Source organism: Channa argus, chromosome 9 (assembly GCF_033026475.1).
Source record: "Channa argus isolate prfri chromosome 9, Channa argus male v1.0, whole genome shotgun sequence".
In the NCBI taxonomy this organism is placed as follows: domain Eukaryota; kingdom Metazoa; phylum Chordata; class Actinopteri; order Anabantiformes; family Channidae; genus Channa; species Channa argus.
In genome coordinates, this window is record NC_090205.1 from 24,798,929 (window position 1) to 24,826,721 (window position 27,793).

General features: G+C 40.2%; 1 protein-coding gene across 1 annotated transcript; it reads right to left on the bottom strand.

The window, feature by feature from the left end:
• Nucleotides 1-217: 217 nt before the first annotated feature.
• On the bottom strand, nt 218-27,309 carry LOC137132614 (ly6/PLAUR domain-containing protein 1-like). Its single transcript, XM_067515383.1, has 3 exons — nt 27,120-27,309; nt 24,410-24,541; nt 218-3,010 (listed from the first exon to the last, which is right to left on the bottom strand). Exons 1-3 carry the CDS (start codon nt 27,166-27,168, stop codon nt 2,769-2,771), a joined length of 423 nt encoding a protein of 140 aa, XP_067371484.1. The 5' UTR covers nt 27,169-27,309; the 3' UTR covers nt 218-2,768.
• Between the last annotated feature and the right edge of the window lie 484 nt (nt 27,310-27,793).

Consider the following 27,793-nt stretch of genomic DNA (forward strand, 5'->3'; position numbering starts at 1 on the left):
TCCAAAAAAATGCTTCTTACAAACAACTTCAATTCCAAACAAGTTGGGACCATGTGTAAAACATGAATAAAAACAGAATACTATGATTTGCAAATCTCATCAACCCATATTTTATTCACAACAGAACATAAACGACATATCAGATGGTGAAACGTAAGACATCGTTTCATGGAAAAAATTAAATTCATTTTGAATTTGAGCAACACATCTCAAAAAATTTGGAACAGAAGGAACAAAATGGTGGGAAAAGTAACTGCTGCAAATAAAAAAATAAAAAAAAATGGAGCAGCATATGACAAGTATGTTAACTGGCAACAGACCAGTAACATGACTGGGTATAAAAGGAGCACTTCAGGGAGGTGGAGCCTCTCGAATGCAAAGATAGGCAGAGGTTCATCAACTCGCAACCCTCTTGCTGTGAGGTGGCAGCGCTACCGTGCTGCTCAATGTCTCAGTTTCAACATCTGATATGTTGTTTATGTTCTATTGTGAATAACATATGGGTTGATGAGATTTGCAAATCTTTCGGTTTTTATTTACATTTTACACATCATCCAAACTTTTTTTTAAATTGGTGTTGTGAGTGGTGGGGCCAAACTCCAGTCATTCATCTGTCCAAAACCGTTTAGTTTATGTGAAGCCATTAGTCACATTACATGGATATCTTGCTAAGCTGCAGTACTATCAAAACTTAATGGGGAAACACTGTTCGAAAAAAGAGTCTAACATTGGAAGTTAGCTACTTGATATAAAATAACGTAAGCCTCATATTAAGTGTAGATATACATTTTAATGAGTTTTTCTTTTTTTTTAAAAAAAAGGACTGAACGGGCTTCAGGAAGCAACCTCCTCATGCCAGCATGAACAGGAGAAATGATTACACCTCCTTCAGGGCATTTCACAACATGTGGCAGACATACGTTTAACAAATATTGCCCCTCATGTTCCCAATCAACATTTGTTTGCACCACAGTGGGTCAACTTTGCATGTGTGAGATCTCTGGGGGAGTTATGGTGATTTGCTTGGTTTGGATATTATTTATTTCGAGCACACCTTTTGAAATATGGAAATACTTTCAGTGAGTGGTGGAATGCATTATATTAAAAGGTGGTTCTAATGTCTCTGAAGGTTTTCAGTCATCCAGGTTTGGTTGAGTCATGTCACCTGGACTTGTTGGTTTAAAATATTTTGCTAGTTATCTAAGCAGCTTCCTCGGTCACAATTTTCACGCTCTTCTTTTGCTCTAAGCTCTCAAAGACGTGGGATTTAAACTGCGCAAACACAGCAGTTAGGTTAGAGTTAGGCACTAAATAAAGAGGTTAGGGTTATTAAAAAAGATCTGGCCGGCCTTAAAAACCAGTACTTAGTACTGAATTTCATGTGACTGTTGCAAAAACTACAATTACAAATTTCTTGCATTGGACCAGTCTCCTGTGTGAAAGTGCTGTGTTGTGTGAACCATCAACCACCCCAACCCACCTCCTGACAATATATATGTATTACTTCTGGTAGAGGACCCGAGCTTGAAGGGGTGAGTGGGGAATTTTTAATATATTTAACCAGTAGAAATGGCCTAATCTCTTGTTTTTTACAAAAGGACAGTCTCATTGCACAGACCAACGAGACCATCCAGACCGAAGACTGACAAGACATTTAAGAAACCTTAGGTTGTTAGTAAGTGTGTTTTTCCATGGATGGATTACTGAGTTGGTCACGCACAGGGGCAGGGGCCAAGGGGTCAGAGCACTTGCTGTTCATATTTTTTATTCGAAAAAGCTCAGTTAAAAGACACATAATTTACCCAAAAACAGACCCTAAAAGCATAAAGGAAATTGACCATGATGTCCCAAATCATATATAACTAAAAAACAGAAACAAATTACCTTAAACAAAAGACCAATGACCAAATACAAACATGCAATGACAAAAGAAGACAAAAAATGTCCATAAACAGACTGGAAACAACCACAATAAAAGCTCGGAAGGGAGCCAGGGACTCGTTTTGTCAAAATCCATCTTTGTGTAATTCAGCATGTGCTTGCAGCATTATATACAATATTAGTTGCAGATAGCTTAAAAGTAAGTTATTGTTATTATTGATATTTGATTCCACTGTGCATTACTGGAAGTTGCAAAACTGTCACTCTGATGAAAAGATGCTGAACCTGTGAAGGGCTTGAAGGCAGATGTAATGTAATTACTGGCCTACACCAGTTTTTCATTGCACTGCACTTTGCTTTCCTTTCTTTCATTAAGCAATGTCATTCTCATACAGTATCATACAAGACACAGACTTTTCCAATTCACACAGATGTAGTACACATGGTCATTTTTATACATTTTCATCTAGAATACATCGTTTTTTTTTTTCCTAAGGCTCAGAACAAATGTTGAATCTTCCCTGGACTTTGCCAGATTCTTGGTGCAAATAAATAAAGATAAATAAAGATGAGCCTCCTGCTGTCCAATAAATAGCCAGAAGCTGTGTCTTCCATGGCACTGTCATTGTCCTCAGATCCCCTTGTGATGTGAAGAGTGATGGTAACATTTCCACAGTTGTGTAGGTTTTGGAGGCAAGCAGGAACAAAAGGCAGAGGAGGAAAGACAACAAATACTGTACAAAGCTTCATACACAGCTTTAAAACATATACATTTCAAAGAGTGTATGTCCCAGCTTACACACCACCAGTTCATGTCTTCTCCACTGTCAGCAGCAGAACTGGAAAGCATTTTCAATTCACCTCTCAAATCAGTGTGTGGAGCTCTGTCAGCACATGGTGGAGGACAGAAGAAAGACGACGTGGAGAGACAACAAAGGAAGCTGCGGTGCACTCAGGGAGACGGCTGCGGAGGGTTGGGGTCGTTTCTTCTGGCGTGGCCCATTACACAGTGGCGTGTTACAGCAGGTGATGCACACCGAGTTGAGCTTGCCAGTGCAGAACTGCTGGTAGCCAGAGGACGCGATAAGACAGGCTCCTGATGAAGCGCAGGACTTGCGGTAGTATATCCCTGAAACAGGACCAAAACACATGCATCAGGCTTGGAAATTTAAAAGCAGGTGTATTGGTCTCGATAGTGAGGTGGCAACAATACCCATCAGTCCTGTGTACACAGCTGCGGCATTACGGTACTTAAACATTTACTTATGCTGTACTCAGAATTCAGTATTGAGTTTTTCAAACAAAGTAATTTCAAGTCAAGTGTGTTTTGTGTTGACCTTCAAATACCTCTCATATTTAAGCTGGGGACAACTAACATGTCATCTCCTTGAACTTTATATGTCTGAGTTGTCACGGTAACAGCAGTCTGATTAACTTGTTAAAACCATGCAAACCCATTGCCTTAAAAAGATAAAGTAATTGTTATTTGTGTAACTTACCATTCCAAACGTATGTCATACACAACTTTCCACTAAGTTAGGATGACTACTGGATCATTCAGTGCTGCTGCTCATAGTTTGCTTTAGACTATCACTGACACTTCATGGCCCCTTCTGGCTGAACTCATTTACGGTCTGTATCTTTAGACCCATTAGCTCAGTAGTCTGTTCCCAAGTAACCTTTCATTGTGTTCTATATTGTCCTAGATTAAAAGCATTTTGAAGCACTATCTGGTGATTAAGGCATTAATCCTCAATTCGTTTCTGATCTGACCCTTACACATTTACTTGTGAAAGGTTGAGATCTTTGCTTTGTGTCCTCCTGTTTCTGTGACGAACTCAGAAAGAGGCTCTGGTTTTGTGAATTCAAATGTTAAGACTGAAATGCTCGTGGCACCCAGCAGGGCCTCATCTGTTTAATGTAAAAATGAATGTGAGGCTTCTGTGCAGTGGTGGTGAAAAACAGACAAAGCCGAAAACTATATTTAGACCCTTTTCTAGTTTCTGCATTGAGTGTTTAGAGCTGCAAAGCATACTTCTCAGAAACACTGACTTATCTCCACCAGCTGTAATCCAGACATCCAGGATATCAAAGAGGGGACCCTCCGTTTGAGGCCATTTCATTTGGAAATATTTTTCTCTTATTTTGCTCTATAAAGCATCCATTTACAGAGAGCACGTCGAAGTTATTTGTGAGATCACTGGAGGGAGCCTTTAACATTTGGCTTGACATTTTTCCTCAAAGAAACATAGATATGAGCACATAAACTACCAATAACACTCGTAATGTTTCACTCCCCTCTCTACCCAAGCGCAACTGATTCAGGCGTTGTCACACCCAAACAACTGCCTGTTCATTTAAATTGTGCATCCTCCCATGTCTTATATACTGCAAAAGATCAGTGGAGGTCCCAGAAGGTGTTGAGTGATTCAGTAGAAACACAGTGAGAAATGTTGCAAAGCTCTGGAAGGAACGGTTCTGTCTTCTTACAAAGCCTGGAGATGAAATCCTGACTCATGTTGTGGCTTTATCTCTAATTGTAGCTGTCAGACGCTTAAAGGATGGCAACACATGTTGGGGATCTTGGTCAGTCGTTACTCAAACTCTAAAATGACTGTTATTATAAAGACTAGTCAAGTAGAAACACGAGACAAATATGTGAAATATTTGCAAGTAAGGAACGATGTGGTTGTAAAAGCATGTATGTATTTTTTATTTCAAACACTAACTTAAATCAGCTTTCAAGTGTTCAGTGTGAAAGGGGGCACTGACAGAGAATCCAAATCCACCTACCATTTACCAACCATATGGACTATTTATAAGTCTGCTCACCTTCACCTCAAATTGCTTTTATTATTCACAGCCAATCTATGTTCACAATTCAGAGACCTCAGATCTCTGGCTGTGAGGTGCTGAGATGACAGTCATTTCCCATGTCACTGAAAATGTTGGAGAAAAGTTCCAAATAGCCAGTATTTGCATAAACTGCCCAACATATTCTAAATCTAAATGAGTATTTGCTCGTCTAAAAAAAACAAAACTTCTATAAACTCAAAACTATGTAAAGTGACAGCAGTCCTATGCTGACTTTTATAGCAGTTTTAAGCCTTAGACTTTCTGCCTTTGTTGGGAAAAACGACACCGAGCACTTCCAGTTCAGGAAATTCCATTTGGTGCATTTCTGTGTTGTAGCGCGTTTCCTTTTTGTTTGTGCTTTCGTATTTGTCTCTAGCGATCATGTCAGTCAACATCATTCTTTGGCTTTTGATGCTTCCTTTACCACTTTAGTAACAGCTTGTAAACAAATGCAAATGGACAAATGTCCATGAGGAGGATTTAAACCGCTAAATTTACTACAGTTTAAAAGTGTAACTTCAACTTTCTACTGACATCTGAACTTTCTACAAAAAATTACAAACCCTTATTTATTTATATATATTTAATGGAAAAGTCATTTTCAGGAACTCTTTAACTTGAAGCTCATGGAATGCAATAGGACAGATGGTGTTAGACTTTGCAAAAAGGATGAACACTTTCTTCCAGAAGAGGCAGGAACATAGGCTGACATATAGGAGCAGAGGCAGAAGCACTCAGGTGGACGACATCTTGTATCGACATTGTAATTTGAAAGAAGTGACTGCAAAGTATTGGTAGGGGAGAGTGTAGCCAGACAACACAGGATGGTGGTGTGTAAACTTTGTTGGTGAGGAAGACGAGACAGGCTCTGGGTGGTCAGGAGGTGCTTCCAGATGACTGGACCACTAAAATTTGATCAGGGAGACAGATAGGAGGGTACTCGATGTGTCATCAGGAAAGAGGAAGGTGGACAAGGAGACTTGGTGGTGGAACGAGGAAGTTCAGGAGGGTATACAAATACAAAGATGAGAATGGAAATGTATTGACAGGTGTAAGTTGAAAGTTGATGGGAAGATGGAAGGAGAACTTTGAAGAGTTGATGAATGAGGAAAATGAAAGGGAACAAAGAGTAGAAGAGGTGACTGGTGTGGAGCAGGAAGTAGCAAAGATTAGTAAGAGTGAAGTGAGGAGGACGTTGAAGAGGATGAAGAATGGAAAGGCAGTTGGTCCTGATGACAAACATGTGGAGGTATGGAAGTGTCTAGGAGAGGTGGCAGTAGAGTTTCTGACTAGTTTGTTTAACAAGATCTTGGAGAGTGAGAGGATGCTGAGGACTGGAGGAGAAGTGTACTGGTGCCCATTTTTAAGAACAAGGGAGATGTGCAGAGCTTTGGCAACTGCAGAGGAATAAAGCTGATGAGCCAAACAATGAAGTTGTGGGAAAGAGTAGTGGAAGCTCGGCTAAGGGCAGAGGTGAACATTTGTGAGCAGCAATATGGTTTCATACTTAGAAAGAGAACAACAGATGCAGTATTTGCTTTCAGGATGCGGATGGAGAAGTACAGAGAAGGTTAGAGGGAGTTACATTGTGTCTTTGTAGATTTAGAGAAGGCAGAGGTCTGCTCTGGAAAACAGAGGAATGAAGCTTAGCTGCAGGAAGACAGAATACATGTGTGTCAATGAGAGGGATAACGGATTTGTGAATAGCAGACGTAATCAAAACTTCGATGACAGGTCAGCCGACAATGACCTGCTCATATTCCTATGGTGGCCAGATGGTGACGTTAGTCAGCCGATGGCAAAATACAGGATGGAGGTGCACCTGTTTGGAGCCACTTCATCGCCCAGTTGTGCTGGCTATGCACTCAGGCGATGTGCAGAAGACAACACACATCTGTTTGATGCCTGCACTGTAATTGCCTGCAAAACTTTTATGTAGATGACTCTCTAAAATCGATTGAAACTGTTGAAAAGGCTGAGTCTCTTTACCACAGTTTGAAGACTATATGTCAGATGGGTGGCTTCAGGTTAAACAAGTGGAACAACAAAAGCTCGATTGGTGTTAGCAGCCATTCCGGAGGAGGAGAAGGTGATAGAAATAATGGATCTGGATCTGGATCAAAATGGACTTCCAATGGAAAGGGTATTGGGCGTGCAATGGTGCATTCAGTCAGATTAATTCAAGTTCAGGGTCGTTATACAAAGCAAGCCCCCCACCACAAGGAAAAGGGAGCTGTCAGGAAATATTGTCCAAGATATTCAGCTTCAAGGAAAAATGCCGAACTATAAAACAAGAAAGAAGAACCTAACTGTGGATGAGCTCCAAGGAAGCAGAGGTTGAAATAATGCGTCACTGCCACTGGGAACGTTTAATACGATCCATTAGAATTAGTCAGCCAATAACTCCAACATTAAATGTTTCTAATATTGGAGCACAATTAGGGCCCAGGTATGTATGAGCCAACCAAGGGTTTCCTAAGATTCAAGTTCAGTTTTAGTTTGTTTCATGTAGTATGTATTGTGTATTGTGAGCTGTACTTTATTTTGTGTTGTGTTAGGTTTTTGCGTACTGATGATGTCATTAGTGACATCATATAGTTTTGCTAGTTTCCCTTTTCAGTTTGTTGTGCAGTTGTTAAGGGAACAATGCAATGCAAAGGGTTTGTGGCAAGAGAGGCAGTTCAGCTCAGCTACTGTAGGGTGCAGACGTGACACGGTGGCTGGAGCAGAGGAACTGACTACAAGGTGGTATGGACTGTGGAACTGTTTTGGGCACATGAGTTCTTACCGAGTTCACTGAGTTCAGCCATACTTTGAGAAACGTGTCTGATGAGGCTGTTTGCGAATGTGCTTGTGAGATTACTCTACGTACTACTGACCCGTCATCGGCTAAGTTGAGAAGCAAGTACAATAAATGTTGAATGTTCGTCAGTGAAGTTTTTGCTGGAGCGTCAGATTCGTCAGTTTCGAATAAGATCACCTTTCAAATCATTAAGGGATTCAGCAGGTCTGACAGCCTGGTGGAAAAATAGTAAAATTAAAAATATAATCTTTTCCCCATCTATATCAACTACCATCTGGAACAATCCTGATTTGGTCATTAATTTAAAAAATCCACTTACCCATGGGGCAAAGATTTGGCATAGGGACTAAGCAATTTCTGGAAAGTACAACTTAAGTGATCTATTTATTCAAAACCTAATATACCCACCAACCTAGGTTCCAAATCTCTGCTTTCAGCATTAATCAACCTCCCTTTTAAGAAAAAAATGCTTTTTATTTAAAAAAAAAAAAAAAAGCAAAACAAACTAATAATAATAAATAAAAATAATATCCAATGAAACACCTTCTATATCACCACAGAACAGTTACTTTACTGGACCAAAAACATTGTTAGGAGATTCTGTAAAGACATAACCAAATCAAATCCCCCCTCACTCTTATCATATCAATACTCAGCATAAACTTGAAAGATGGTGAATTACTTCTAGTTGTTCTAACCATCTGAAAGAAAACCAGCCTCTTAAGCCTGGAGGACACCCGACATATTGCTTCATGGAAAAGTATACTCATAGATTACATCTGTTTGGAAACCTCATCCACTCCCTCTGACAAAACAGACAAAGAAACTGCTGCAAATCCTCACTGATTAACTAAATTACAATCCTGACTCTACAGTATTCTTCCTTTTATCTTTTTTTTTATTATTGTTGGTGCTATTATTGTTAGAATTTACTCATTTGTTCATTTTTCTGAAGCTCTTGTTGCAATGAAACATTTTTTTACCTTATTTCGAATTTTTAGCTTTTATTCTTACATCCTTTTGTTTTAAACACACATACCCCCCCCCCCCCCCCCCCACCCACCCCGCCTGCAGCACACTTATTTAGTAATATTTTCTTATCTCTTTAACATTTTTATGCATAGAATAATTAAAAAAAGGAATATGGGATAATAGGAAATTTTGACATTTTCATTCATAGACCATCACAAAAATTTGGACAGCTGTTCAGCTGTTTCATGGACAGCTGCGCTCAAAGTGTGTAGAGTTGATTTCAAGGGATTTTTTTTTGTGTTTGGAGTTAATTTGGTTTTAAAAATCATTACCTTTCTGACAGTTTCAACTTAAAAACTATGACATTATAGTTTTATTGTAAATGTGAAATTCATGGCAGAGCTGCTGTATTGGATTGTATTACGTTGTTGCAGGTGTACCTAATAAAGTGACCAGTGAGTGTGTATGCAACCAAGAATTTAAGATGACTTTTTACCTTATAGGTGCTGTAGAGATGTCCAAAATTATTTTAGAAAAGACACCAAGTCTTAGGGTCTGTGAATAAATATGGTTGTAATTCCTACACAATATTTTTGGAGCAATCTCTTAAATTAACAGTGTTTTATTTCACACCCACTGTGGTGGATGAGGCAGTTGAAAAAACAACAACATACTGTTACGTTTTCACAATAGCACAAGTCCAGTTCTGTACTTTGTAGCACGTGCTCCTCATATAGTAACTGAGGAGTATGTGACTAAAACAGACCATCAGTTGAAATGTAAATGTATTAATATTGGACAAGCACCAAACTAGGACAGGAGATATACTGAACAAGTGCTGTGAAATGTGTTTGTTGGTCATTTCTCTTAAGTCTTCTGATTTAGTCTGTTTTTAATAGTGTGAAGAACTGTAGGTAAAAAGTTTTGCTCTACTGGTGAGGTGGATTTTTGGTCTGTTGTCGGTGGTAGTTTCAGCTTAGTGATCACCGAGCGTTCACACCTTTAATTAGTTTGGTTTATTTCCAACCTTTCACTTTATTTCCAACTTTTCACTTTATTTCCAACTTCCTTTACATCTTCTGTTTCTCTACTTTGCTTCACATTAACTGTTTGTACTCCAAAAAGCCTTTTTCTTTGTTTTACCATGTGTTTTTCAGCAGATCCCCGTTCTCCTCTGCAGACACAGGACACGGCGTCCTACTAGAAGACGAAATCTTTCCCACCTGCGCACTCTAACCCGGACCACTTTGTCACCAGCCTCTTTTCCTCTTCCCCAGTCTGCGGTGAACAAGGCTGACTTCATTCCAGCTTTTGCTACACAGTCAGCTGTCCAGTGGCTTGCACTTACAGAAACCTGGATCACACCACAGAACACGGCCAAACCAACTGTCCTCTCCACCAATTTTTCTTGACTTGAACATCCACCTGGACAAACCTCAGGCGGCTGACATGTTTGCTCTTCTAAACACATTTGACCAGAATCTGGTCTCCACTCCTTCGACTCACTAAGCTGGCAACAACCTCGACCTCCTTCTCACATTTTCAACATCTTGGTCACTCCTCTGCATTTATCGGATCACATCTTCATTCAACTCACAGTCTTCATCCTTAGACCTTTGCAGTCTCCCACCACACTTGTAACATTCCGCCGTAACCTCAGGTCTCTCAACCCGGTTCAATTCTCTTCACTGGTCTCTGCAACTCTGCCCCTAACACAAGACCTCTCCACCCTCGATGCAGATGCTGCCACGGACAGCCTCTGCAATAAACTTACATCGTGTCTGGATAGTCTCTGCCCCATGTCTTCTAGACCTTCTCGTCGCTCAGCTTCTAATCCGTGGCTCACAGACTGGATCTGTGAACAACGCACCACGATCAGGAGTGCTGAGAGCAAGTGGCACAAATCTAAGACTCCATCTGCTCTTGCTGAGTATCAGGATCGGCTTGGATCTTTTTTCTCACAGTGTCACTAGGGCAAAGACTGAATACTACCAGGAGAAGCTCAGCAACACCTCGGAAACCAGACAGCTGTTCTCCAACTTCAAATCTACCCACCTCCACCTCTGCCATCTACCTCTCTCACTGCCGACGACTTTGCCGGCTTCTCTTCTAATAAGGTGGCAGCCATCAGCTCACACTTCTCTCCTCTAGATGAGGACATCCTGCTAACTTCTTCCAACACTGCATCCCTCTCCTCATTTTCAAATCTGACTCGGGATGATGTAACCACCGTCCTCCTCTCTAACCATCCGACCACCTGTCCCTGGATCCGATCCCTTCAAGTAGTTGCACCTGCACTAATGCCAGCTATTACACAAATCTCTTCTTCCATTTCTGGCAAAGACAATGGAATGAGCAGTCTTCAATATACTCTCAAATTTCTTTTTCAAGAACAACTTCCTCGATGTCAACCAGTCTGGCTTCAAGAGGGGTCACTCCACAGAAACGGCACTCCTAACTGACGTGCAATCTCTTCAAGCTGCAAAAACCGGAGATCAGTCTTCCATCTTAATCGTACTCGACCTATCTGCACCTTTGACACTGTGACTTTTTTTCATTTTTTTTTTTGTTACAGCATATCCAAAAATAGACTTGAGCTGTTCCAGCAGGTACATTTGTCCAAACAGTTCAGCACTTTAAATGCAATACTCAGACCCCTGAGAGTTGAGGCAACAGTTCAGCGTGGATGTTGTTGAGCCATTCTCAGCAATTCAGTAGACTAGATCAATACAACAGTATTGAAATTAAAAGGAACTTTGAGTAGAAACAGTCAAACCCAATTAAAAGATCACCAAGATGTAGTTTTTGAACTGTAAAGCTGCCTAATTTTCTCTTTTGAAATAAGCACAAGAAAAGCATCAACACAGGTATTTGGTTCCTAAAGGTTTTTCTACAAATCAAATTTAGAGAAAAGTTTGGATGGGGTGTAAAATGGCAACCATGGACAGGTCTCCAGTCTATCTCAGGGACAACACAGACAGACAACCATTCACACCTACAGGCAATTTTATAGTCAACAATTAACCCAACATAAATGGTAAATGTTCTGCACTTACATAGCGCTTTTCTACCTATTGGTACTCAAAGTGCTTTAAACTGCTTCTTATTCCCCCATTCACACTCACAATCACACACCGATGGGGGAGCTGCTATGCAGATGACCCAGACTCACTAAGTTGGGGTTCAGTGTCTTGCTCAAGGACACTTTGACATGTGACCGGAGGAGCCAGGGATAAAACCAACAACTGCGAGATTGGTGAACGACTGCTCTACCTTCCTGTGCTTTTGAACTGTGGGAGGAAACCGGAGAACCTGGGGGAAACCCACACAAGCACAGGAGGAACATGCAAACTGCACTCAGAAAAGACACAGCTGGTCAGTGGACTCAAACCAGGGAACAGGGACCAAGGATTCAACCATTTTTAGAATTTGGGTTTGTCTATGGTTATAATACCAGTTCAAACATAAATATCAGTTGTTCAACACCTTCTGCTGTTTCTTGCTTTGAATAACTTATTGTTCATAACAGTGACTATTTTTCTTGGCATGAGGAAAAATGAAACATACATTTATTCTGTACCATCCTGAAGAGGTAAAGCAGCCTGCTCTGTGGAGTTTATTATGTATTTAAATCAAACTTGATGAAGCAGTAGAATTAGATGACAGGTTGTTTTAAAAGCCAACATAAAGATGTCATCCAGATAAATAGTCAACAGGGTCAATAAAATGTTTACTATGTATTTTGGTGATTAAAAAGAAAACAGAATTAAATTAAGGAGTCGCAGTTAAAAGTAAAATTCGATAGCAGCTTTTCAAAACTTTATCTGGAATTTCTTTTTAAACCCTTGACTTGACAAGGATGGTCTATCTTTTATTAAGCATTATTATTGAACAATTCTTAATATCTTAGTGCACTGTGTTACAGTAGCATGCATTTGCTAATTGGAACCAAACCCACAATGAAAAACATAAATATTATGAAATGTATGAACACAGAGCAGACGAGTGGAACATTCATGCTACTCAGCATTATATTACAATAATAGTGCACATAATGAGAGAAACTGGGACATGGTCATCTGTGTTTGAATCATACATGGGAGCTGATGTTGCTTAACCGGGCTGTAGGAGCTGGACTCAATCTGTCATCACGTTCTCATCCTGCAGCGTCAGATACTGATGCTTCCTTACACTGTAAAACCTTAGCATAACGTAAGCCTCAATAAAATTTGGAGTCACTCATTCCCTTGAAGTTGACCAAACTCGAACATGAATTGTTGAAATAATAACTCAGTTGTTTTAAGTGTATTTAAAGCTTTGGAGATTTTTAAGTATTGGTGAAATAGTTCCCTTAAGCTACATGAACTCATTTACTCTGAGTTGACTTTTTATGGTTACCAAATGTTAATCTTGTTGCCCATGCAGCTACTTTAAGTTTAAGTATGGCTGTTTTAGTTGTTTTGGGTTATACCTAATCTTGAGCCAATGAAACAGCTTATGTCTTACTTTTATTTTTCAGATAATTTTTGTTATTTTGTATTTCTATCTTTCTTCCTTTTTCCTGTAATGCAAATAGACTATTTCAGGTGTTGTACTGTTATCAGGAAAAACAAAGTGTGTTACATAATCTCTATGGGCTTTGAAATGTGATGGATATTTTCATTCTGTTTCAGAAATATTCTCCTTTCTTTCAAAAGTAACAGGATGAAGTCTCCATTCCTTACAGACCAGGACTTAACTACTCATTCGTATTTCACTAACCCAGTTCGCTGCATTCCGCCAACATGTGTCCAGTAAAGGGGACGTTGTTGTGCACCTCTTATTGTGTTAAGCTGCTGACAGAATTTATCTGTCGACTCGGGACACAGCGACAGTACAGGTAGGGTTGATCTGTTATTTCACGGCTGTAGCTCAGTTGGTAAAGGCAGTTGTCCACGGACCACAGAGTTATGTCAAAGTGTCTCTGGGCAAGACACTGAACCCCTAACAGCCCATTCCCCTCCCCAGCTGTGCTGTGCGGGTCCAAGCCCGGTAGAAATTGCATCAGGAAGGGCATCCGGCCTACAAACTGTGCCAAATCAACATGTGGACAATGATCTGAACTGGCGACCCTGAACTCACAGGATAAGCTGAGAGGACAAAAAAAAAAAACCCTGCTAATATGTTACGAGCTCAGTTTTGAGTTTTTAATTTCCAAACTGTTTCAGATAGTAATGGGTTTGCATTGTTCTCTTAATTGAAGAACCACTTTCACTGTAAACATTATAGAAAATGCACAAAATATGTGGGTCATTGGAGGTTAGCAGAGCAGTCAAGTACCAGACCTACACCCCACCACGCTGACCCTTCTGTGCAATTCAGATAATATGAGATTCATATACGCAGATGTGCACGTTTTTATACAACTTTCTTAAAGTCATAACTTACTGCTAAATGAATACATATTGGGCACCTCTTTCGCTGAAATGTGCAATTACATTTGAAATTGGTGTTCTGGGTCAGAAGAGGATGTATTATGCCCTGTACCGCATAATGCACTGCACTCTGACATTTCCAAGGCCGCACGATTAGTCAGGCTTCTGCAGGTCAGAGGACAGAACTACTGCCGTATCTTCTGTTTGTAACAAGTAGTAGTCCACTGAGTTTGTTTTACACTCGATTTATTATTAGAACAGAGGTTTTTTACTTTCGTTTCGCTCTCGTTTGTTCAGAAGAACTTTTTAGCTGCAGTGGTGTCGACCTGCATTGTACCAGGCTAGAAGATCAACGGCTTTCGACTTGTCCCTTCAGGGGCCGTCACACCGAAATGTGTTCCGCACGTTGATTTGGCATGTTATGTTATTTTGGCTGGGAGGGGCCACGAATGGTGGGTTGGAATTCAAACCTTCAGCCTTCTGCATCCCAACCCAATGCCCTACAACTGAACCACCAGGTCCCCCCCCCCCTATTGTACCAGGATAGAAGACCTCTAAGAAAAGAATACGGTATGCAGGGAAGGGAAGTTTGCAAACTATGAGTTTTTATCGTCCACTTCAAACCAGGGGACCTTAATGCAGTTTAGTGGGTGAAACGATGAGGTGGGGTTTTAAAAAAATGAAAAGCGATGCTGTTTTTTTCGGCTCCGGCAGAAAAACGCAGCCGTGTTCTGGTCAGATTTCTGTTGGATCATAGTATCGTATTACATCACATAATGCTGGGGTTACAGATTTGTTGCTTTGTTTCAACATTCACTTACAATAGCCTCAGCAGGGTTTGTCAGGGTTTCCTCAACCTCAGCTGTGGGGTAGCTGGCTCTCAGCCGACCCCCACCCATTCCAGAATCACAGGTCAGTGTGAAAAACACTGTTGTTTAGTCTTATAGTAAACCAAGCTAAATGTGTCAGACACCTAAACTTATCTCACACTTCCACATTTACACATATTGGTAATGTGAAATTACACATAGTAATGTTACCTGTCTCTTTATTACAAATGTGCTTTTTGCATCATTTCATGTGACTGCATCATACTGTACCTGACTGCTTTCCGTTATTTAGCCTCACTGATATACGTACTGGGTTCAGTAATAGAAACATGTTAGTATTATAAAATTTAACAGATTCATAAAGTGCTCAGTGTAGAATTTTCAGCCAATATAAAATGCAGTTCTTTTGTTTTGTTTTCAGGTGGACATCATCAAAACTTCAGTGACTGGATAAGAATCTGTTCCAGGCTCACACACTACAGTTCCATGACATAGACTTGTCCAGACTGTGACTGAGAGATGGAAGTCAAGAATACCTACCATACAGTGCACCAACATCACCCCCCCCCCCCCCCCCCCCCCCCCCCCCCCCCGCCCACTGTGCACTGTTTTGCACATTACTTGATATTTGTCTTTCTTGATACCATTCATGGTGTAGTGAAAAATGAGTATTTGAATGAAGACACATGAAACAGATCATCCTAACTTATACTGTGCACACAATCTGTGTTACATGTAACCAAGTTAGTAGAGCATATTCACATTAATCTAACAGCTCATGCAAGTAAAAAAAACAAATCTCACTGAAATCTACATTTAAATTGGGTTATTTATTAACAAAGGGCAAAACTATGAATGTTCTTATAATCATTCAGATGGCCTTGCACACGCTTTGCATTGATTTTTAGAGCTAATAAAAGCGCTGGTCTGTCCTCTGTGCATCAAATGTCTCTGTGACTCCCAGGTAATGTCACACTCCCATCAGGAGATGGAGATGCAATTATTTACACAGCACAGGCTGATATGATGGCTGTCCCTCCAAAGAGTCCTCTTATACAAAATCCAATGTTAAGCCAGAAACTCTGCTCCACACTCTGGGTGATGTATTTCGTTATTCGAAAATACTTGGCAAACACATTTTGACAAATATTGCCCAAAAAGTCTCAGCATAATCTGTGGAAACATTTCACCTTGACGTGTTTTGGAATGAAGAAACCTGTTATGCTGTTAGCTGATGCTAATAGTTTCATATGAAGAAATTAGCTTTGTGCAATTTTTGTACAGTTGCACTTATACATGCCAAAATGTATTGAGTGGCTCTGGTGGAAGTGGTCAATAAAGAGGAAGTATCTGTAGGTGCCCACCCCCCATTAATTATCCGAAAGCATCAGGTTGTAATCAGGTTTAAATTTCTCAATCTATATGATGGTTGAAATCAAAGTTACAGTCTACTTAATGGTACTGACACCATTGTTAGAATTACATCTGTAGTTAAGCAGTTTGTGGAATTTATTTAGGGCCATTCACCAGAAAACAAAACATACAACTAATGTAAGAATTTTTCATTTTTTTAAATTCTTTCATTTTGGGGACTGAAAACAAGTCGCTCTGGAATTCAACTGACTATGCTTTTCATAACTACGTTATTTTACTGTTCAGTTTTTGTTTTACGTTAAAGTAATTGTGACGACAAATTAGGCTTAAACGTGGAAAAGTCCTGTGTCTTGTTGGGCCTGGGTTTCTAATTGATTAAACTGAAAGCTGAATGGTACCTTAATGGACAGCATTTAACGCATGTGTCTATTTTTGAAATAAGGGAACAAATTGATTAATGCATAAATATCCTGTTTTCCTACATTGTTATGATTCCACTTTTTTTTTTAACATTTCAATCATGAATCAAATTGGATTGTTAATATCTTATTATCTATTATATTGTGAATCATCACATCATCCACCCCTACAATTTAGCAAAAACCACATTGATCTTTATAAAGAAAAATCTTTAGACAAGTTCAGAAAACGCGCCTTTATAGAATGATAGAATTTCACACACCATGCTCAGTACCTCTGCTTCTAATGAAGTTAAAGTACTGTGACTAACCACATTCTCATTTCCCATTTCCAGATAAAGTCAATTACTGCAGCTTTTGTGAATTGCCAGAGCCAACTCAACATAAACCGAAATGTCATGAAGAGGGGAGTGCGTGTAACCAACTTATGTAATCATTCATAATTATTCCTGCAATTGTTGTCTTTAAAACTGTCTGAACTAAACTGGCTTCTGAGATATTGTGAAATGTGATACGGTCTGAATCTCCCTTCAGGCCATGATCCCACTTGGGAACATCAATCTAGACCAGTTTTCACAATCATGTCATCAACGCGGTCATTATAAAATCTCATCCTGTGAGAGGGTCTCATTGGACTGTCCTCTGCTCCTGACTTCATCATCAGCTGATCGAGGAAATGGTAAAACTCATAGTGCTCGATTGCAGCAATTTGTATCAAAAGTCAGACAAACAATAAGCCAACAATATCGCCATTCAATAAAAATTGCAAACAATTCTCACTCTTTAAATGTGCTTAGAAATGTCAGAATTAAGGTTTAACTACTAACCCTGCTGATGGGTCATTAAGTTCACTGTAAAAAGTGATTCAGGGCACCTGTTACCATCACTTAATGAAATGCATTTTAATGCACTGTTTAATTTCAAAACTTTGTGTTGAAATATTAATGTTGGTAAATACAGAAAAGTAATTTTTATGTCATGTAAACTGAAATTTCTACATTCATCAATACAAAATAAGATTTAAGTTGTGTTAACTTGGACTTGATGGCTCAGTTTCATTCTACAATCAGTGCAGGATTTTAAGTCCCCTCCATTATCCACTTAACACAGAACAAGTAAAGACCGTGTGTTACAGGACCTACTTTACGTGGCACAGTGATATAAAAAACATTTTCAAGGTGAGAATAAATAACAATAATAATGTTAATTTTTCTTTACAAAGAAAGTCTATCATCGGAACGTCTTATAGCCTATGATGACAGGATAAAGGACAACAATAACAAACTTGATAGAATCTGTTGTCTTACTACACACAATCCTGGTTGTATTTAGCCAAGTAAACTGACCATTGTTGCCTTGTGTCAGTGGATAAGATTAATGTCCTTTGTGAAATTTGAAAAGGTAGAGAGAGTTTTTGGTTTGTTCCAGGGGGAACAGGGGCAAAGTGTGTTAGAGCCTTGTCTTCTATGAAAAATTAATTGGAAAAACTATTTGGGGCAACTTAATATTTAAGACTAGTCAACTAGTCGATTAAGTTAATGGTAAATAAAAATACAATTATTTCTTGCAGAATTACCAGTTCCATTAAAGCACAACCCAGTCAGCTAAAACTTATATTCCTATGCAACTAAACTGCAAACCCCATTACGTTTTCTTTCAACCACATTACATTTCCTGTGAAAATAATGAGAATACTGTATGTTGACAACTAACGTAAATGGCGAGTCGCAAATACATTTATACTGACCATATCAATATGTTTCCAGACAATGTATGTTTCTCTGCCAAAATATAAAGCGGGTGCAGGAGCTGGTTAGGATCAGGGCTCAAAGGCGGGTAATACAGGAAAATGTAACAGTCAATTAAGATAAAACGTGTTTTATGGGTTTTAAACTCATCCACAATCTTTCTCTATCCCTAAACGTCAGCCATTTTCTTGCCGGAACCACAGGACAGACCCAGGACTCAGGAACCAAACTCGGGTTTTTGGCTTGACAGTCCTGTGTTTTGTACAAGCACCAATCTCCCCAACCACCTCCTCCCATTTCATTCATTCAAAAAAATACATTGTATCGTTAAATAATGATTAAGTGATTATAATGCAAAAGCGTAATCGCATTTGAATTGCAAATTTAGGAAATGAGGTTCGTAAACACCTAAAATGCACTGTACTTTATTGCTTCCACTTAATTTCAACAGACATAATGCTAAAAGCTTGACCCAAACTGTACTTTTTTGTGAGCCAAAATATTTGTTTTTAGTTTTTTTCACTGTAAATGTATAATAGTAGTTCAGCTGTCAGTGCAGTTAACCATATATACACAGCAAACAGGAACTGCTAATATAAAATTTAGCATTACTAATGTTTTCCATAATGATAATAAATACAAACCTAAAAACTCTAATCTCCTGTTTTGTGTGTGTGTCTGTGTATGTGTGTTGTTAAATGAATTTTTCTACAACATCAGAGAAACTGAAGGCTGGTCAATTTCACATTCATCATCACAGTACATCTTGCCCTCACCTTTATTAAAGGGCAGACCAAAATGAAGGGAAGCCTGATGGAGAGAGGCAATAATCCCTCCTTTTAACGATGCTGTTAGAGGAGCAGTCCTCAGTAAGTTAACAGCACACTCTTTTATCATTTCTGAAGTCATAATCAGATGAGAATGTAATAGAGAACGGTGTTTGATAGGAAGCCGGGCTCATCTCCTGCTGCCCCTCAAAAACACAGCCATCGCCACAAATGAATGTGTCTTTCCACTCTTGGTGAGGGAAGTTCTCTCCTCGGCGGTAACTCAGTGTTCTACCAGCCGACCTCTTTCTCAGCTGGAGAGCTCTGTTGCCTGAGCACGCAGCGACAGATTGTGTAACACCCTCTAGGTACCTGAGGGCTAATCTGTTGTCTGGAGGACAGATAATAGCCCAGCTGAGATGTACTTTTCTCCGTCTCCTAAAGCTGCATGCTATGTCAAAGCTCACATGGCAAGTGTACTTAAGAAGAATCAAACTGACTCACAGATGTTTAAACGTATCAATTACTGAAAGTAAATTGGACAGAGGTGGCAGAGCAACGGCGAATGTAAACCTATTGAATTTCAAGCATCGATAAGGCTGCAGCCAGTCGGATTTCTAAGCCCTCTTCTCCATGCGGAGCAGCCAGAACAATAATACTGTGAGATAAAGGCTGGGATGTACACGAGCATTCAAGCAGAACTTTTCTTATTAAAGACCTGTCGACTCTGCGGTGGGCTGCGTCTGCCCTTTGGATTGGGAACCACATTTCCAAAGGCTGGAGTTTATTGCTTTTGCTCATCAGCAGCAGTGACGGGGAATAAAAAAAAAAAAAAAAAAAAAAAGGCTCCTAATTTTTGCGGGATATGACAGGGATGCAGACCGCAGGCAGGATGAGTGACCTTTAGAGTTTTGGTTATAACCTGCAGCAAACAGGCACATAGACACAGCAGAGGTTCATTATTCATAACTAAAAAGGCAGCAATAAACTACGAAACCCCGAGGGCTGAATAATCCATATTTAAAAGTCTGTGAACACAGATGGAATAGAGTTACCCATGTGCACAGAGGTACCTTCACTGAAGATGGAGTTATGTGCACAAAACAAAAATGGGTTCAGCAAGAGCAGAACATGTGAACCACTCGAACACTTTGATTCTCATCCATGTGGTTTATTTGAAAGTACATTTTCAGGTAAAACAGTCATTTACGTCCATCTGTGGTAATGATGCTGCTCAGATGCATTATTGTGTACATATGTATGTAGCTTTACTTCTATACACTGAAGCTTTAGAACAATATTACTGAGAACAGATTCCCACTGTCTAGCACAGTAATAATTATTTTCCTTACCCAGGGGACAGGAGTTATGGTCTTGTAAAGCTGTGAATTGAAAACTCCCCATCGGCACTTTATAACCCACCATATATTGCTCTCATTTTTCTTTATGTTCTCTGGTTGCGAAGAAGCACAACCTGAACTAAAACAACACCACAGGTAGGAAATACATCTCACACAGGTGGATTGGACAGATGCTCGTAGCTCTATTGTGTGGAATATTTTAGATGTTATCAGTAAGATGCATGTTTAGGTTGACACATGTAAAAGCACATTGTTGTTTGCAGGTGCTTGTCAAAGACGAATGGGCCGAAATGCAGTGGCGATCCTAGGATTCTGGGAGGGGCCCCAGGCAAAGACGCCCATCAAGGACCCCAGTAGCAAGAAGGACCCCACTTAGGATGAGGATTTTTAAAGTGCTTTTACTGGAGATTTAAGGGGCTTTGTATCTGTCATTGCAAAATGTGTCAGTGAGTAGCAACTAGGAGACACTTTTTACAAATGTTTTTTTGTCTTTGTACACTTATATGTCTGACGGACACTGTTTGGGAGCTGTGGCAACTGAGCAGCTCACTTTACAATTCAAACATTTTGTTGCAGTGCCCTCCACCAAGTTTGCATCCCACAGCACTTTGGTGTTACATATCATGGTGTTACTGTTGGATGTTAGAGGGAGCACCACTATTTGACGTCCTAGGAACAATTGGGAACGACTTACATACACTGAAAGCTCCGAGCGTCAATCATCGACGCAAATGGGCACCTTCAGCATCAGCATGTGACGCCAAACTCAAATGTGCACTCGAGTACTGTACTTTAGTAAATCTGAGTATTACGGGCCAGAGATATCAAAAGTCGGCAGTGAATTCTTGTGCAGATTCTACAGCTTGATGGCTAAAGTCATTCAAATAATATTATTTACTGTGATGTCAAAGCATTTAACACTATGATAATGCATATTTTGCTCAATATAAAGCAAGTTAAAATAGACATTTTAGAGCCACTTTCACTTGTTAATCACAGGGAAAAGGGCAGTTCCAGTGTCCCAGTATGTCATAGCAGTGTGATGATGAGCCGATGAAAGAAATAGCAGAACACTGATACTAAAGCACCAAAATGTAATTCAACCAGAATTTGCTTCTCATGCTGTGGCACAATAAAAAGCCATATTCCGCCGAATATACGGACCAATGTTTATGCACAGCTCTAGTTTTTACATGTTGTGCTTATATAGTGGCTCACAGCAGCAGCGTTAATTGAATATGTGGCCACATGAGGGCAGTAATCACAACAGGCCTAATGGCCCCTCACAAGCTGAAAACACAACATTAACAATGATCTTGGTAAATTGTTAACATGTCAGCAAAACATTACTGCTGACAACTAACTCCTGCTTAAAAATGTCTGGCGGTTCACTTGCTGAATGCTCCACTGAATGCTCTCCAGCCTTGTCTATGCTTGTCTGTTCTTTGGTGCTGGGCAGGCAGTGCACTGTGGGTTTATTAGAATGAACTTGGCTGAGGTGTATCAGAGCTATGAAACTGGAGCAGGCAGTAAAGTGGTATGCTGTAAAACAATAAGCTGAACAATTTGTGACTCCTTTCATGTTGTACGCAGTCATGAGATGCATAGGTAATCTAAAACATTCTGATTAAATAGGTTGCTAAAATCGTTCTCGCACTCACAAGATATCATCAGTGGTTTACACAGCGAATAGTGACACCAGCTGAGATTACATCGAAATGTGCTGCAAATTTCTGAACATCTAAAAGCATCAAACCACTGCACAGGGTAACAGCTCCAGTCAAATGTCAAACATTGTGGGAAAAGGATGTAAATACATAACTTCTGTTTGTTTCATGTATTACTTTGAGGATCCCTTAAGTCTCCTCGTAGCAACACAAAGTGAAGTGGAAGCTTCAGCTGCACAAACAAAAACACATTTAAGGATGTTTTGAATGTTTCCTGCTCTGCTGCATTGTGTTATTTTAGTTCTGGTCTGGTTCATGTTCACACTGATTTTTTTTTTAAACAAACCAAGACCAGTAAACAGGAAGTCTTGCAGACTGTGAGGTCTGTCCGATCACCATGCTTTAATGATATCATCCTGCATCATCAGGACCCACATGGAGGAACCTCTGGGGACTGACAGCAGGTCAGTCTGCACTTTAATGCTTCTTATAGTGGTGTGTGTGTGTGTGGGTGGGTGTGTGAGTGTCTATGTGCTAAAAGTAAAATGTGTAACTTTAATCTTTTGCTTTTTTTTTAAAGAAAACACATCTTACTGTCCAGATGTGCAGTGGGAGCCTCCTTGTGACCCAGACTTATTAACTAATTATTAGACGTAAATGATGTGTTGCAGAAGTGCAGTGAACAAAGAGCTACAGAAATCCATTAACAGGAACAAAATATAAGAGTAAATGTGTATGGTGAGTTTTATTGTTTGATCAACTTTGACACTGCGTTGAATGATCCTATTTGAAGGCACATTTTACAATTAATACAGTAGGTTATGTCTAAAAAGAGACCTTTAGTCCAGGGGTTTTCACTTTAGCTGTTCACTGAGCTCCTGCTCAGTACTACTAACATGGACGGAGGGACGAACAGCCTACATGCACCTGGTTGAATAAAGCGATTCCTGTGTTGCTGGTTTTCATAAAAAAACGGACAAAGTGCTTATTTATGAAATGTATAAAATAATGTGATTCTAACATGTAACGCAACTTTGATTAGAAATGTAGTGGATAGTATTGATATTTGCTCTTACATTGAATTAAATCTACTTAAGTAAAGTACAGATACGTGAAAAACGTACTAAATGTACAGCACTGGGCAGCTTTGCAGAGATATTTCCTTGTGCTTTAAAAGACTTTTCCCTCTAACCGGGACCTCAGTTGTTTCTGTGTGATGAGTATGTTTTGTAGAATTTTTTATTTCTTGTCATTATTATAACAGTAGCTCCCCGGAGTGTATAAACAGAGCATGGAGGGGGTTGTGATGTTGGGGGTTCGGTCTCTTGCCCAGGGACACTTCGACATGTGGTCGGGACAAGCGCGGCACAAACCTCTGACCCTATGGTCGGTAGGCCACTCTGCCGCCTCCAGGTCTCATCCTAGCACTAAGCTGCATATTGTTACTTTAGGGATACTGTACAAATGTTGTGTGGTATGTGAGCTGTTTTTTTTTAACAGAATATGGGGAAGCAAATGAAAAAAAGGTAGATAGAAATGTTGTTGTTTCTAAATGCCATGAAACATATTGGCTGCAAACTAATATATCTGCATCAAACTAATATTAGCCAACCAACAGTATGACAACACTCAATCGAGACTCAGAACAAAATTGTGCTACAGTGTAATTTGCAGAAACGGTGGCTCAGTGGTAGAGCACTGGGTTGGGATGCAGGAGGCAGCGGGCTCGAATCTCACTCCACCAGCTCGCCCAAGCCTGGATAAAAAAATAAGAGGGTTGTGGCAGGAAGGGCATCTGGCGTAAAATCACATGCCAAATAAACGTGCGGAACATGTTCCGCTGAGACGACCCCTGAAGGGACGGGCAAAAAAGCCGTTTATCTTTTTGCTGCCAGACACTGACCTGCAGAAGAGACTTTCATCAGTGATCAGGGCCTGTCCCTGCTGACCTCAGATCAGTTTGACTTCTGCTCACTTTCTTTGTCTTTTTGTCTTTGGTCACTTCAAACACGGCAGCAACATAAACTGTTCCCTTTTGTGGATAGTATTTCTATTTATTCGGGAAATACACGTTCCTGAGCAATAAAAAAAAAAAACCCACTGTGTACATACAACACAACTAGTCAATAGCTAATTCTCCAGATTCAAGGCTGAAATCTCAGTTTCACATCAGCACCACAATTTAATCCAAACACTCAAACACTCTGAGTGTAGATATAGTGACAGAAAAGTAATCACACCCGAAAGCATGATTATGACAGAAAAAAACAACAGTAAAGCGGTGGAATATGCTCTGGTCTCCAGAGATGTGACTCACCATCATTCTTTACCAGAACCTCCTTCTGGCACATGTCCTGCACGTTGACAGTGCAGTTGACGATGAACTCTGGGGTGGAGCAGTCGTGTGACATCTCTTCACACTGGTAGCACTGAATCTGCAGGGCCAGCCCTGCAACACACACACACACACACACACACACACTCAATTCTTAAATCCTTCATTTTCACTTTCATCAGGTTAAACTGCCTCCACCATTAATCCACCATTAGCCATGACGCTCACTCATTTTTCATTTATATATTCCATTTATTTTCTCTAGTGTCATTTAAAAAACACATTTCCTCTCAAAGTGAAATTGGGTTGTACTTTGGTCAATATTCTGGGTTCTTCTCCGCAGACTGTCTTAAATTGATGTGACAGACATGCTCCATTATTTGAATTGCTGGTGGGACAATTAACTTAGCGGCATGTTGTTACAAACTCTTGTGATGATTTTAGTTGATATTTCATAATTTTCACTTGTTTATTGTGCCTTTTCTTATCGGGGTGTGTCATTCAGAGTCGATTCAGAACAGTGAACTGTGCTCTATGAGCCACTACGTCATGAAAACACCGACAGATATTCTGATTGCTGGATGTTGGTAAATGTTGTAAATGTTGATATTGCCAAATTCTAGCATGTTATATGATGTTTAAACCCCACTGCACTTTTTACTCCACAACATTTATTAGAAACTAAATGTAGTTGGCACTTTATAGATAAGATTTTTCTTCCAAAACATAAGATCACTTGACAAAATATGATGCACCCTTGCGTTTGCAGACTTACAGACCTGTCTCTCTTCTTTAATTTCTGGCTAAGACCCTTGACCCAAGTCCTGATGAACTCTCAGATTTCAGGCTTCAAGAGTGGTCACTCCACAGAAACGACAGTCCTTATGGTCATCGAATCCCTGTGTGCAAGAGCTGCAGCTCAGTCTTCTGTCTTAATCCCACTTGATCTATCTACAGCCTTTGACAAGGTGAACCACCAGATCATCCTGTCTGCACTCTCTGACTCGGGCATCTCTGGAACAGCTCTAGACTGGCCCAGTCCTTACTTATCTGGACAAACCTTCAATATACCTTTAAGGTTCGGTGGCACATTTCTAACCTTCACAGCCTCTGTACCGGTGTGCCACACGGCTCAGTTCTTGGTCCTCTTCTTTTTTCCATCCCTGGGTTCTATCATCCATCTCACATGGCTTTTTCTATCACTGCTATACTAACAACACACAGCTCTTCTCTGTCCTTACCAGCAGATGACTCCACTGTTTCATCACACATTTCCTGCATGTCTCTCCGACATGTCTGCTTGGACGAGAGAGAATCTTCAACTCAACCTCTCCAAGACAGAAGTTCTAGTCCTCCAGCCAGTGATGATCAGTCCAATACTCCACTTCATCCACAACCATTTTAATGCTTTTTCTGTAGCTTTTATGATGTTCTCAGTAACTCTTTCCTGAACTCCAGTATATAAGAATTTATACCTTGGAAAGGGCAATAATTTGACACCTAAGAACACTTAACTGACATTAGTGCTGCACTTTTATTCAAATGCAGGACTCTTAGTGGACTGCTGCTTTTCTATAGTCATGGATCTTAATATTTCACCATCACTGCCCGGGACTTGCCACATAAATAGCATCAGCAGACTTGACTGAGTGAGAATAAACACACCGCTTTGTAATGACACAGTTTCCTGCAGAGCAATGTCTGAGAGGAAGAGATGAATTCAGGAAGATATTTAAAATGTAAGTGTCAGTAATGTACGATATGCTCATAAAATGTTGATTAGCCAATTTAAAACTTTAAAACTGGGTTTAGACGGGTTAATATTATGCTGTGTGTTGCCAAATGTGTTGTAGCAACTGTATTTGGAGTGTAATGCCTTTCCAGAATGTGGTCCGCTGAAAAAAAATGACATCAAGTTAAAGTAAAGTGTCCGGACGCACGGGGTAGCACCTGATTCATGGTGGATAGTCGTGCGTAAAGGCGCTGCGCTCTGTGGACCACAGATCTGTAGTCTGTAGATTTAATCTGAAACTAATTAAGGTTCTGCAGCGAAACTTTTTTATCGTCGTAAAACGGCTGTGGACATCAGATGCTGTCGGCGTCATTCGTACACGAGTCTTTAGCTGTTCCTGCTTTAAGCACATTGTTGGTCACATTTAAATCACGCATTCTGTTATTCCCGTTCATTTGCTGCTAGAATATAGTTTGAGTTATTGATAAAATCATCAAAGTGCCAACGAAGTGTGTCTTCAGACACAGGAACACCTTTGAATGTGCTCCTCAGACGTCTGTTCTCGGCGGAATAACACCAACAACCCATTTTGAAAGCAAATTTCAAGGTTAGGCAACTGCGCTGAGCCCTGTAATAGATTATTAGATGCTCAGCCTCAGCCTCCTGCTGCCTCTCTTTAAACAAAGAAATAACCCATGTTAGACACTGCGTAAAAAGCTAAGTCAGTCACAAAATTAAAAGGTTTTTTCAGGACTATGCTGGTTCTAATTTGCGCTGCCTGTGAATAATCAAACCTGGAATTTTCCTCATCAGCACTAAAAAGTCTAAATCACAGCGTCCAAACTGTGCGCGTCTGTCGCCAGTCCCTGCGCTCCCTCTCCAAAAAAGATAAAATCAAATCAAATAAATGATAACTTTATGTACCAAAACAGCGAAGGAGTGAGAGGACCGTCCACGTACCTGAGCTGGAGAAGAACAGGAGCAAAGTTGAGACAGTGAAGAGCCGCATCGTCCGCTTAGTGAGACTCTGAGCAGAAACATGAGAGACAGATGTTCTCCTGCCCTGAGCTGCAGAGACAGAGCAGCTGGCAGCCGTGCATGGTGAGCCTGACACCTCCTGCGATGCTTCACGTTTCCTAACCGCCGCTGACGCACGCACACACAAGCGCGCGCACGTGCACGGCTACCCTGGGAACCAGGCGGTAAAGGAAAAAAGGGTTCAGTGGTCCTGAAGAACCTGGTTCCTTCTCCATATAAATATTAGTGAACACATAAGAGGAAGCGAGCTCGTAAACCTTTAGACCTGAACTGTGCCACAAAAACATATGTAGCTCGCAGCGATGACAATGTTTGAGTTCAGTTACGTCAGTCAAAGGTGTTCCTAATATTCTGAACGAAAGACACCACTTCTTTTGTCAGCTTCATAAATGTACAGTATGTGTTAAGGCAGGACTGGTGTTGCAATGTACATGTACACACTATATTTGTCCCAGTAAATACCAACACATCTGCTGCTGCTGCTGCTGCAAGGAGCTTGTTTCAATGCTCTGAGCAAAAAACGTTTCAGGTCAAAGTGTCAGAAACAAACCAGATTAATGTCATGTCCCTTTTCTCCTTAGCGCACACTACAGTAA

Coding starts and splice junctions, on each gene's coding strand:
- LOC137132614 (XM_067515383.1), bottom strand. CDS start 27,168: ATGCGGCTCTTCACTGTCTCAACTTTGCTCCTGTTCTTCTCCAGCTCA. Junction 24,542..27,119: donor CCTGTTCTTCTCCAGCTCAG/GTACGTGGACGG, acceptor TGTGTGTTGCAG/GGCTGGCCCTGCAGATTCAG. Junction 3,011..24,409: donor GGTTCTGGTAAAGAATGATG/GTGAGTCACATC, acceptor GTCCTGTTTCAG/GGATATACTACCGCAAGTCC.